The following is a 13,403-nucleotide window of genomic DNA, read 5'->3' as shown; positions in this document are numbered from 1 at the left end:
CCACTGCTGTGAGGCATTTGGTCCTTTTGACCAGACCCTTCTCAGACTTCATGCCATAGCTGTTGATATCATCCACCCTGTCCCTCCTCCTACCTCATAGCTTTCCTTCTTGGATTCCTGTATCAACCTTCCTGTGTCATAATCCAAGTTAGGGACCCCAGGATCCTATGCTGGCTCCTTTCTTGACTGTGATTTTAAGAGAGAGTCTATGCCTTCTCTTAAGGTTAGGGTTATGACTGACGAGTACCTCTCACCCTGCCACTGCCTCCCCACTCCCACTCCCGTAACCTTTATAGTCAGAACAACCACACATCTCCCTGGTGGGATTCTCTGTCCCTGAGTCCTACCTCCTCCAATCTGGCCTCCATTAAACCAGCAAAGAGATGCTTCTAAAATGTGCATTGGTCCTGTTTTCCTATCTAAAATTGTGACATGACTCTTCCTTGCCTGGAAGACTATCATTTTAATTCATGAAAGTCACCTGGAACCTGGCTAAACTGCAGTCTCCCAGAGATCTGAAGTTAGGGTAGTCCCGGAATCTGTACATCTCCCTAGCCCCACCACCATCACCCAGGAAGTCATCTACTCCTCACACTTGGGAGAAGGCAGAGTTTAACCCAGACTTTGTAGAAGACTCTGGAAGGCCCATCATGAACTGGCCTCTGTCTGGGTCTCTCACCTCCCTGCTCCCCATTCTCCCCTTGCACCCTCAGCGCTAACGGCAAGGAGCACTGGGGTGTCCCAAAGACGCCTTATGGTCTGTGAGTACCTCAGGGTATTCTGTCTGATGTGTCCTGTATCCCTGTGCCTGACATTGGCCTGCAAGCTCCCTGAGGCCAGAAAAAAAAAGTGTCTGGTTTCTTATTTATGTTCCTAGAACCTACCTCATTGCCTGGACAGTAGTCAGTGGTAGTTTAGAACTAGTTGAATGAATAAATAATAATAACCATCACTGTTCTCTGAAGATGCAGCGTAGACATCATATAGCACTGAAGCCCTTTCACCTTTATCCCCTCACCACATCCTGCTACGGAGACCCTGAGGCTCTTAGCATGAGTCTGTTCCAGCACATTCCTAACGCTTTCCTTCATTATTTGCGCGCGTGCCGCTGCAGCCAGTAGCTAGGTGCTGAGCACCGTACACAGCATGCCGGCAACGCTTGGGTTGCCGGAGGGGGGATCATCACCTTTACTTCTGGTGTGCTGACAGTAAGTCCTCTTTGGGAAGCCTGAGGTTGCATAGCTTCTGCTGGCAGCTGAACTGGACTGTTTGCCCAGAATCTGTTTACAAGCATCTCAAAGCCCTTGAATCATTTCTGTAGGAATCATTACCAAAGTGAGGCTCCCAGCTCTGTTCTTCACCTTCAATCTCCAGCTTTCAGTAGAGGTCTCTTAACTCTATTAAAACCATACGCTATATTAAGCAGCCTGTCAAGATCTTGTTAAATATTTATTCCATCACCTGTCTTATTAGGGGGCCCTCCCACTTTAGTTATGAGTATATTAGGAACTGTGCCATTTAGATGTCGTCCGAGTTAATGAGCTCAACAGAGACAGGGCCACAGGGTAGAACACCAGAAACTTCTTCCAAGCTGGTGTCTGGTTAATTAGCGAACTTACATTAAAACTGTTTATCTACCTGGGAATTCACATGAAGCGCTGGAGCTGGAGCCATCCATGAAGGATGGTGTCTGTGGATCCTGGGTGGGTATGGCCGGTACATCCTTTTAACTTTTATTACCCACATGCTCAGGTCTTCCTGGGCTCCTTACGGGGGCACATTACTGAAGATGCTGGGGGTCAGAAGACATCCAGTTCTGAGTTCTGTGTTTTTAATGGCTCTTTGCAGACTGTATGAAGCATTGCTGTCATTTCTTGACTTCTCAGACAAGAAGTCCAATACAGCCATTGGAATACTCACAGATTTGTCTCTGGAAGAAAGGTAATTGTTTTGTTTCTGTAAACTAATAATTCTTCAGCCTCTGTTAAGCTGTGTGATCTTTGAAAAAAAAAATACCAGCATCTACAGAGACTAGCCACATTCTCTAGGTGAGCATTACAAGATTTGCTGAGTAAGGACAATGATGGATTCCAGAGGGCTATGGCCATCCACTCTCACCCCAGTCCCCTCCAGGTGGACAGTAACCTGGTCCTTAGTGGGCTTGGAAGACATGACTCACAATTAGCCCTTGATTCTATTAATTCTGCATCTGTGGACTTAGTCAACCATGGATCAAAAGTACTTCTAAAAACTGCTTCAGTACTGAACCTGGACAGACCCTTTTCCTTATTGGTTTCTAAAGGATACGTATAATGGGCATTTATGTAGCACTTACATTGTTTCAGTACCGTAACTACAAATGATGAGAGATGCTGTGAAGTTCCCTGTAGGTTATATAGGTTATATGCAAATACTGTGTCATTCTATGTCAGGGACTTGAGCATCTGCACAGCTTGATATTAACAGTGTCCTAGGACCAGTCTCATCCAGACAATAGGAGGGTGACTACTGACAACAGAGCTTCTTGCAGTGAGTGTGTCAGCTGTGGCTCAGGAAAGTAGTCATAGAAGAAAGAGCTCTCATGCTCACAGGTGGACCAGCTGGGGTGGGCTGCAGGCCTGGAATGTTGCACCAGCATGTGGTGATACGTGTCTGGGCCTTCCCGTGGCCATGATGAGTAAACATGCATTCATGGTTTCCCACCTGCGCTGGGCACACAGGATACATAGTCCCAGAGCAAGGAGAGGGGAATTCGGACAACTCGGCAGAAGCCGGAGAGTCCAGCAACTTCTCCCAACAAGAACCATTGTCTGAGACCTGCTGCCTCACATCACAGATGATTCCCTAGCCTGAGAAAAATTAAAGTCATGTGACAAACCCAGTGACCTTTAATCTTAGGCGCGCAGAATGAATTATGAATGCATAACGCAAGTCACGCAGACCCTGTTTGTAACTCCCCGAGGCATCCCCCGAGATGCCAGCCTCATGGTGTGGTTTGTATCATTTAAGAACTATCCTGGCTGATGTTCTCTCAACAGATTCCAAGTCTGGTTCCGGGCCAACCTTCCGAGTGTCCTCCCTGCACTCACAGGTGTTCTGGTGAGCGAACCCCCAGTTGTCTCCTCTGTGGCAGATACTGGACAGAACTGTTGAAACACAATTTACATCCCAGCGCCCTTGTTGTCTCTCAGCTTGATTAGTCATTTATTCGCAGCTGGAATTTACACAGCTCTCAGTTATTAAAGCAACTGCGGGCAGGACAAATAAAAGTGGCCTACGGACAGGGCTGGCTGCGGGGGAAACGGTGGCATGTGGGTTGCATCTGACCCGGCAGCAGAGCAAGCTGCTCTCCCTCAGAGCCCTCCCAGCACAAAGTGTGTCTTCAGGACACGTTGTGGCTTTTGTTCCCCGGGTGGAAATCACCCCACCAAGACAAGGGTAGCAATACGAGGGCTCTCCTTGGAGAACATGCTGTGTCTGCCATAGAAAGTTCAGGAGACCCTGGAGGAGCATTACCACACCCCAACATTTTGCAGCTGGTTGGGGAAGAAGCCAAGTGAGTGACTCCATCCTGTGATCAGGGTGACTTCATTGATGTCACAGCTCATCCCCCAACCTTTTGGTGAGCAAGGGGCACTTCCAGAAAATCCTGCAGCATTGGTTATCTGCTGTCTGAGATGTCTCTGAATTTGCTTGTAGAAACGAGAGCCCAATTTAACCAGCCCCTCGGCCCTCTGCCAGTGCATTGCCCTGATGGGAAACATCAGTGCTGAGTCTACAGCCAGAAGACACATGTTGGGCTGTGAAGAATTTAGGGATGCCTGTTTGGACCTCCTGGTATGTAATCACAGCCTTTCTAGTCTAAGTTGGTCTCCCATCCTCATGTGGAGCACTGGTTTCTTACAGTTGTTCTGTTTCTCAGGGACTAGGGTCCCATTGGCTTATCCCCTGCTGTAGCTGTAGGTTTGGTGGAGGGAGTGGCCTCCACAATCCTATAGATCAAGTCTCCCCGACCTGGGGAGATGTGGAAGCTTTTCTGATGGAGCTGATCATCCACTTTCACAGCCCAGGTTTCAGTGCAAACCCAGGGCCTGCCAAGCCAGAGCACCATAGCCACCGTACCCGAGACACCTTCTGTTGCCCTTAAGTCGATGCCAATTCCTAGAACTGATGTCTGTGCTTGCACCACCATCCAAGCCCATGATATTGACAATATAAGGAGTATGGGTGTCTCAAGACACTCATCTAAGGCAAGAGATGACCATGAAAAGCTGCAAGATGATCACTTTATTTTGTTTTCAGGTCAAGTGTGAGGAGGACATGGACCTGTTCAGAGAGGTCATGTATTCCCTCCTAGGACTCATCATGAACCTGTGTCTTGAGGGCCCCTTCCTCTCTAAGGTACAATGCTCTTGTCACCCTCCGTGGGTCCCTGGGACAGACTGCCCATATCGTGTTGCTTGACTTGTTCATGTTTTCACAAAGTGAACAGAGACTTGTGGCCCTAAACATTAGCAGCTTGGAGTTATGGAGGGATGGAGGGATGGAGGGATGGAGGGATGAAGGGATAGAGGGATGGAGGGATGCTCTGCCACTTTGCTGAGGGCAAGAGTCACTCCTGTGTTCATTCAGAGAACTGTCCACACACAGAACACGCTTTATTTCCAGACAAATAAAATACGTGCTCTTCTATGGAATCACGGTCCGGAACTAGAGGAAACAGATAGGAAAGCTATAAAAGAAGCTCTTGTAGAGAAATAAGGGCATGCGTGTTGTGAGCCCCAGACAGAGTGGTTGGCTCTGTTTGATTGAAAAAACACTGCAGTGGATTCTGACTGTCAGCTTTAAAGCTGTTTTTCCCCTATCCCCATGTCTGTAGGCATGGACTGTGGAGATGAGCCGAAAGTGCCTGTCTCTGCTGAACAGCCAGGATGGAGGGATCCTAACAGTAAGTTCTCCAAAAAGTAGGCTGAGGTACTGTGTGGGTGGACTCCTCAAAGCCCACAAACACACGAATGCCAAATTTCGCCTTTAATCTGAGAACTTTGGTGCCCCGCAAGCATATGCATGTGATCTTTGTAGAGCCCAGGAACCCAAGGACATGAAGAAGAACATTGACACAATTCAGGAGGCCATTGGCCATTACCCTAGGGTACACTCTTCAGTTACTCACTTCTGTATCAGTGCAGGACCTAAAACCTAGCCAGACAAGGTAACATCCAGGACAGGTATCAGAAAACAGCCCTTTAAGGACTTCAGGCAGAAAGATTAGTTTCAGACCTTCTCAAGCTGTCCCCTCACCTGGCCTCCACCTGAGCATTGTGACACACCCACACCAATAATAAATAATTATAATTATAAAACTTTTTAAATGAAGTGAAAGCTGGGAAATAAAACAAATGAGATCTTCCAGAAAGTTGAACCAAAAAAACAAAGATCTGTAAAGATTTATCTTTAGATAAATGAAAACTGAAAACTCCAAAGGTCGGACCTGGAAGGAGAGCATCTTCTCAGCTGATGCTGAGGTCTGGGAGGCACCCAGAAAGGGTTGAGCTGGCTTGGCCCTGTGTAAAGCGGAACTATACTGGGCTTCTGTTCTGGGAGACAGTATTTCCAGCTCTTCCAGCTACTTACCTGGCAGGTTTATTTTAAAAAAGAACCATGTTCACTAGGTATTCTTTGGCCATTATATCATTCAAAAGTCTAGGAATAAATTTGGCTTCCAATACAAATGATTGCTCTTGCCTAACTAAACTCTTCCTCTTCATTAATTTTTAAAGTTGTCAGCATTTCAGGAAGGGATGTGTAAGCATCCTCCTTGTGTCCCCTCAGAGAGCTGCAGGTGTTCTGAGCCGGACCCTGTCTACCTCTGTAACCATCGTGGAGGAGGCCGTGACAGCAGGGGTTGTGAAGAAAATGATTAAATTCCTGAGGGTAAAGTAACTGCACTGTTTACAAGTTCTTAACTGTCCTGAGGTCACCCATTCAACTCAGAGAGCAGATGAAGCTGGGCTCTGGTCAGTTAACATGTCAAGATGTCATCCCTGCCTGAACAGAGAGCCTCTTATGCCTGTCCACCCAAACAGTGACAGAGACCACTGAATGAAAAAGCAAATTGTTCTTCAGCCACGGTGATAAAAAAAAAAAATTGCTTGCCCTCCAAGCCCAGCTTTGAAACATGCAGCCTCTGTCCTTGATTGAACAAGGTACTTTAAATGGCTTTCTGCAAGGTTTCTTAAGTCAATTATTTTGTTCATGGATTGCTGGTACCTTCTGGAGTGCACCAGTTGTAACTCCATTTGTGGGCTCTGGAAGCTGCAGAATTGTCATGTGACCAGAGGATGTTGGAATGAAGTGAGTGCAGTGAATCCGAGTGAGGAACTAGATGCACTGGAAAAGGCAACGGGATTATCAGGCTGCTACCTCTAGGTCACCCCCATGCTCTGCAAGGCCCACTCACTCATGCCAGTGCCGCAGCAGCACAAATCCTTGGTCTGAGTAGGGCAGAAAGCAAGCTCCAGACTGAAGAAGGTGCTACCAGGGCAGGGCAGACGACAGGAGGCAGGGTGGAGGGTCTCAGTTAAGACTGATACTTGGTCAGTGCCTGTTTTTAATAATACTATTTTTGGCACTATGTCAGAGACTGCTGGATGCATGAATACACATACACACACACATCCTAAAGACCCTGATATTATGGGTTATGATTGCATAATTGTTACCTCTTACAATGATTTCAGTTCATGATTCTTCACAAAAACTGTCAACCCTTATTCTCCAAAGGCCAAAGGACCTAAGGATGGGGAGGTGTTGGGGAGGCATGGTGGCATTTGCTTCCCTTTGGGCAAATGTCTGCTACTGAACAGTATCACTGTTGTCAATGATAGTCTCTCATACAGCCTCCTAGTGGTGTCACATATATAGGAGACAGGCCTGTATTTCTACCCTATGTAGAGGAATATTAATTCAGAATATGGCTGTTCTGGCAAGAGATCACATCCACAGACCTTCTAGGTCTGTGTGACCTGGCTGGAATACAGTCACACCTTTAATCCAGGAGACAGAGACAAGCATATCTCTGAGTTCAAGGTCAGCCTGGTTTAGAGCAAGTATCATGTAAAGAAAAGCTTAGGCGTGGTGGTACATACCTTTAATTCCAAACAATGAAGGTGAAGAAAGTTTGTAGAATGAAGCACCCATGTTTGAAAGTGATGTCTAATTGAGTAGCAGAAACAGTGATGAATCAGAGAAAGACTTGACATAATAGGATACGCCCAACTCTCACAAGAAAGAGAGAAGAAAGAGAAGCTACTTAAAGGGCAATGAGAGAGGGAAGAGGCAGTTTTACCAGGACAGTAATAGGGTGCAGAGAAGAACACAGGTGAAGGTGGAACAAGCCAGAGAATGAGAAGGAGCCGGAAGATTAGAAAAGATTGCTGAAGTTAGTTGGAGGCCAAGCAGAGCAATTCAGAGGCTGAGAGAAAGGCCAGATTAAATAAGTCAGCTGGGAGAAGAGTATGAGCCACAACAGCTGAGTTGAACAATCCAGCTATGAGCTCAGTAAAAAGGAGAAAAGGCGAGCCTATTAAGCAGTTAGTCTCAGAGGCTGAAAATGCTGTAGGCCCAGGTTAGCTTAGTTCTAAAAGCTTCTAGAACTAGGCCTAGGTTAGCAGGAGGAGGCAGTAAGCTTCCAAGACAACAATTGTAACAGACTAATAAAAGTTCCTTTGACAACCTGGGCATGGCCTAGGTGGACAGGTGGATATAAGCAACACTCCATCCTTGTTCACCTAAGAAGCACACGTCATGCTTCATCTAATTCTCTTTTAGAAGGCAAGGAGGCCACTGGCACTGTTATCACTGAGGTATCTAGGCAAGAGTGATTAAAACCTTGATGTTGGTTTACTGATCTTGTTCTGAAACCTAGATGGGAGGCCAGACAGCGTCGCGTTATGCCGTAAAGATACTGGCTATCTGCACAAACAGCTATCATCCAGCTCGAGAAGAATTAATGAGACTTGATAAAAGTAAGTGAGAGTTTCATTAAGGGAGCCCACAGCCCAGGGGGGATCCAGCCCGGGAGCTGCAGAGCGAGCTGAGGCTGAGCAGGGAGGAGAGGCGGGCAGCCTCACTCCCTTGCAGTGTTTACACTACAGGATGTCAGTTCACCTCCCATCACGGAGTGTTTCATTGGCCTTTGGTCTATGCTTGGGTAAAATGCCAGGCAGCTCAAAGATCACGGGCAGGAACTGGACAACTCCCTCCACCCGCAAGCGAACCTGGATTGTTTCCATAGTGATGCTGGAACTGGCCTAGCCCCAGCCTCCTTCACGGATGGAGGGCCAAACAAAGCACCTTCAACCACAAGAAAACAACTGGAATTTTGGGCTTGAGGCCAGTTTGCTTTATAAAGTTAACCTGGAGAGTGTCTGATGTCACTTCATTCAGTAGATTTGAAAGCTGCAGAGTTACCATAGGACCAAAGAGCAGTCTAATTCTTCCATGATCTAACTTAAGTCCTAAATCTCCTGAAGCTATTCATAGAGAGGCGGTCTCCCAGCAGAGGAAGTTTCCTAAAGTTCATCACACCTCTTTCCCACACACTGAAGATGACTGACACGGTGGGGCCCACAGGGGGCAAGAACCTTCCTTCTAAAATGATGCATTTGCCTCTCACTCAGGCCGTCAGCCGATATAGTATGGGGGATCTTGAAAGCAGACTTACAAAGTCTCATATGTTGCTCCAGCTGGCCTAGAACTTGTTATGTAGATCAGACTGGCCTGGAATTCACACAAACCTATCTGTCTCTGCCCTCCCGGGTGCTGGGATTAAACCACCATGCAGGCTATGCAAGCCCATCTGTACCATGGTACAGGGTCACAGGGAGAGAGCACATATTTCCCCACGTTTCTGGAGAAGCCTGCCACCCTCCCCTCAGCCCCCCATATCCTCCTGTCAGCCTCTTTAGGTTGCTCATATTTCCCTGTAGCGTTCAACACTTTGATAAAGCTGCTTGACTCGGAGGATGAAATTGTGGTGGGCAACACTGCCCTCTGCCTTGGCAACTGCATGGAGGTGCCCAGTGCCGCCTCCTCCCTGCTGAAGACGGACATCGTGAAATTGCTGTTGAAGCTGGCAGGCAGCGACTCACAGGAGGCACCCGTGCAGCTGAACGCGGGCATCGCGCTGGGGAAGCTGTGCACGGCTGAGCCCAGGTTTGTTGTGGTCACCACTGAGCCAGGCCACCCAAGTGTTGGTCAGATCTCAGAAAGAGCGGGGCAAGCCAAGTGCTGTGTGAGGAACTCCGTGGGGTTACCTCGTGCCTTCTGGGCAGGTCTGTCAGGGTCCTGTGAGCAACGTCTCTGGAAGAAGGGTCCCTTGGGAGAAACCACAGCCTCCCACCCAAGAAAGGAATGTATTTGACAGGGTTTGGTCCCGTGCATATGGTTACCGTTTTCTTGTCATCCATTCCCCTCCAACCTGCTCCATTTAGCTTAATCCTCCTCCTTTCTCTCTCACAAGTACTGTCTCTTCTCCTCCATTATGTCACCGTGACAAAAATACCAAAAATGGCTGTTTAAAGAGAGATTTATTTTGGCTCATGGTTTCAGAGGCTTCCATCTCCAGTTGCCTGTTGCTTTGGGCCTGTTGCAACACAGTGCCTCATGGCAGGTGCAAATGGGAAGAGGGGAACCATTCATGTCATGGTGACCAGCAAGCCAAGAAAGGCACAGGAAAGGCCAGATTCCCCAACTCCCTTTTGAGAACACCCCAGTGACCTAAATTCCTCCCATTAGGCCCAATGTACTAAGGCAACTATTACCTTCTGACAGTGACATGGACAAGGCCTCAGCACACAGACCTTTAAGGATGTTTAATATCCAGACGAACACATCCTGCCTCTGTTTCTCTCTCTGCCCCATCTCTTCCAGTCCCCTTGTCTCTCAATATCTCTATATCTCTTTCTCTCTCCTAACTCTATCTCTCGATCTTTCTCTATCTCTGTCCCTCCCTTCCTTCTTTCCTTTTCTCCTTTTCTTTCTTCTTCACCTGGCCAGGAACTTGGAAACTTGCTTTGTAGCTCAGGGTCATCACAATCCCCCTGCCTCTGCCTCACCCATGCTAAGATTAGGGGTCTGCACCACCATACTCAGCTTCTCATCTTTTTCTTTACTTTTCTGGAACAGACCTCTGTCTGTCTGTCTGTCTGTCTGTCTGTCTGTTTTTGCTGATTGGTTGACTGGTTTGATTGACTTGGGTCTAAGCAAATGGAGGACTGTTCGGGGCTGGCAGCAGTCTCCCGCTAGAGAGGCAGGGCTGCAGAACAGCACCTTTGAGGCCACCCAGCAAGCCAGAGCAAGAGACTTGGTCTTCAGCTCTGCTTCTTGGTTCTCATTTAGCTCTGCCTCCTGTCCTGGACCTGTTAAGTGCTTAGTCACCCCATCATGTGTGTTTCAGGGTGTTCCCCTGCCACTGTGCCATGGCCCCTTGCATATAAGTGGGGGAACCGTGAGGATGATTCCTGCTGTAGGGCTGCACACCCCTTTTTCTTCCCCCTGGAAAATGAGAAGTCTGTTTTGGATGACACTGAAAGCCCTTTCAGGCTCTCTCAAATCGATCAAGCAGAAAGTGAAACAATTAGCTAGGATAAGTTCAAAGTGGCATCCTGCTGTGGTGGGGCAGAGGAGTTCCTAAGGGCACAGCTTCATCTGCCCACCCTGTCACACCTGACACTCCCAGGGCTCCCAGTATTGTGTGGATCCACCCCACCCCCACCCTGACTACTCTCTTTGATCTTTAGGCCTCCCCAGTGACACTGTCACTTCCCCTTTCTCCTTAGAGTGACATGGCCCATGTTCACAGCCAGCATCCATTTGCAGAAGGTGGCTGTGAAATGTGACATATATTGACCTGGATTCTGCATCTTGATTGCCACAGGTTTGCTGTCCAACTGCAAGCGCTTCACGGGATAGAAATTCTCAACTCTACAGTGAAACACTTGAAAGACTCTTGAGAGACTCGGTGCCTGTGTGCAGTCTTTATGCACATAACTGTGTGCCAGGGGCCACTGCTCTGCCAATAAAGGCTTTTAAAATACCCAACTACAGAATGCGATGTCTGTTGAGTTTTCACTGGGAAGGAGAGAACAGGTGGCTACCATGGTAAAAACCGCTACTACTCGCTCTAGCATCTGTCACTCATATCCCTGACTTTCTCCTTCGTTTTCTACAGAGGCTGGAAACCAGCCAACCAAAAGCCTTGTTCCCCAGATGCCCTTGCAGCAGCTCCTCCAGTAGATGAGAGCTAGATCCTGGGGGGAACATCAGGGGTGTTTGGCAGTGGCGGTTCAGCATCTGCCTGCGGCTCTCGGCCACTTGAGAGACTGGCGGTAGCACCAGGTTAGCTGCAGCTCCCTGGATCCCATCTGCAGCTGGGGCATATGCTTTTGAACTCTGAGCTGTGTAGTGGTGAGTGACTCCCTGACAAGGGAGCTCTTTTCAGCCCTGGGCCTGAGGATCTTTACAATAGCCCTGTTCTATGTGTAAGACGGTTCTGGACTCACAGGGCCAGAACACAAGCTTCTATTTACTGAAACCCAAAGGATGTACATTTATGTCCCTAACCCACTCTACACTCCTGTTTGATCCATTCCCAAACACACTGCTTCTTTCCCATTGTCCCCAAACCAGGGTCACCTGTGGACTTCCAAATGAAAGGTTTACTAAATAACAGTTCTCTGACTTCTCAGTGCAGTCGCTGATCGTGCCATTTCAGGGAAGGAGGCGGGATCTACTCTGTACGGTGAAAAATAAGAAACTCCAAACCAAAGCTCCCAAGAATGGCTCTCCCTACTATCTGCCTGCTGTGTTAACGGGTGAACTGCCTAACCTCTCGGAGCTTATCTGCACCATCAAGCAAATCTAGAAGAATACCTATTATTACTATAATACCTACCTATGCTTAACCTGTGCATGACCTATTGAGGCTATATGAGATCTAGAATGCTTCCCCAAAGACTACCCCACGTTAAAAGTTTGGTCCTCAGCTTGACAGGTGGTAGAAGTTTTGTTAGAGCCAGTTAGTGTTAGTGATATTTGGTTATGGGATCTTGGTCTCTACTGATTTCCAGCCATACCATGGGCAAGTTGGTTTTGCAGCCTGTTCCTACCATTGAAGCGTGTTTCTCACTAACAGAAGCCTAAATGTCATAGACCCACCTAGTCATAGCCTAAAGCCTCTAAAACTGTGAGCCAAAATAAACGTCATATAACCTTCACAGCATAGGTAGGTTGGATATGTTTTATTTTAGGTTTGCTGATGGTTCTCAGCTCAGAGAGGTTAAGCAACTTAACCCAGAAACACAGCAGGCAGGTAGCAGGGGGCGCCATTCTGGGAGCTTTGGTTTGGAGTTTCTTTTCACTCTACGAATTCATTGTTATGGGTACTTGTTACGGTAACAGAAAGCTAGCTGACATTAGAGCTAAAGGTATTTTAGGAGCTACACTACTGAACAAACATGACAGGAGCCATTCTTAGGCTACAGACCTTCACTGACATCCTGTGTGCTTAAGGGGTTGAGATTTGAGGAGTTGATAAGATCATTTCCTTTATGGGATCAAAGCCACATATTGTCTGAAATGTGAAGGAAAGGAAACACTCCTCTGGGAAGATAAAAATTCTTCACTGGCAGAACAGTACTTGGCTTAAATTAAGAACTTTTTTTTTCTCCTAAAAATGGATTGGGCAGTTGCATGTTGGAAGTCTGGATGAAAATTACTAACCCAGGGCCCTCTCTGTGGGACTGGTGCAACTGTCAGCAGCTGGTAAGAGCACACTGAGTTACTCTGAGATGGTGCTCTAACGGTATCCCCCAGGGGGTAGCATACAGGTGACAGGTCTCAGCAGAGAAAACAGGACCTGCCCATCCCTGAGAACAAACCTCCTTCAAGCAGGCAAATTGTAGGTATGATGCTCAACAGAGCACAGAGGGAAATTAGAGGCTACCATATCTGCCTCTTTCAGAGAACTCAACAGGGCTTGGGAGATGCTATCAGCATGCAGAATCAACAGGCTGCTCTCCCAGTTCGAGGTCCAAGCCTCTCTAACTGTGCTACACTCTTCCTCTCTGGCTCTGAAAAATTGCTGTTACAGGTAGGATCCCATCCCCAAAGAGTGAAATGTCACATTCTGCTGTGCTTGAGAGGACCTGCAAGAGAGTCATAATCATATTGGTGGCAAGCCCACTGCACAGCTTCCATACAGGTGGAGAGAAATGCCTTACAAACTGGCAGTCTCATGAGGATGCCATGACGCAGATATTGTCTTCACTACAGAAGTAAAGCTAAGACTTCCTTGCCTGGGGCCAAATCTTCTGTAAATAGATAAGTCGGAAGTTAACCTC

At 47.6% G+C, this 13,403-nt stretch overlaps 1 protein-coding gene across 1 annotated transcript in view; it reads left to right on the top strand.

Annotated features, from left to right (window-relative positions):
* The window catches only part of Ttc12 (tetratricopeptide repeat domain 12), a 46,874-nt gene extending 35,778 nt beyond the window's left edge, over positions 1 to 11,096 (top strand). The window contains exons 14-22 of the mRNA XM_060377677.1: positions 1,849 to 1,941; positions 3,039 to 3,099; positions 3,700 to 3,837; positions 4,303 to 4,401; positions 4,880 to 4,948; positions 5,833 to 5,934; positions 7,928 to 8,027; positions 8,991 to 9,216; positions 10,940 to 11,096. Coding sequence (XP_060233660.1) covers positions 1,849 to 1,941; positions 3,039 to 3,099; positions 3,700 to 3,837; positions 4,303 to 4,401; positions 4,880 to 4,948; positions 5,833 to 5,934; positions 7,928 to 8,027; positions 8,991 to 9,216; positions 10,940 to 11,015 — 964 coding nt within the window. The 3' untranslated portion in view covers positions 11,016 to 11,096. The remainder of the gene's footprint in view (positions 1 to 1,848; positions 1,942 to 3,038; positions 3,100 to 3,699; positions 3,838 to 4,302; positions 4,402 to 4,879; positions 4,949 to 5,832; positions 5,935 to 7,927; positions 8,028 to 8,990; positions 9,217 to 10,939) is intronic.
* Positions 11,097 to 13,403: the final 2,307 nt, after the last annotated feature.

The sequence above is a fragment of the Meriones unguiculatus genome, chromosome 1 (genome assembly GCF_030254825.1).
Source record: "Meriones unguiculatus strain TT.TT164.6M chromosome 1, Bangor_MerUng_6.1, whole genome shotgun sequence".
In the NCBI taxonomy this organism is placed as follows: Eukaryota; Metazoa; Chordata; class Mammalia; order Rodentia; family Muridae; genus Meriones; species Meriones unguiculatus.
Note: the sequence above shows the minus strand (reverse complement) of the source record. Positions and strands in the feature narration are given on the sequence as shown.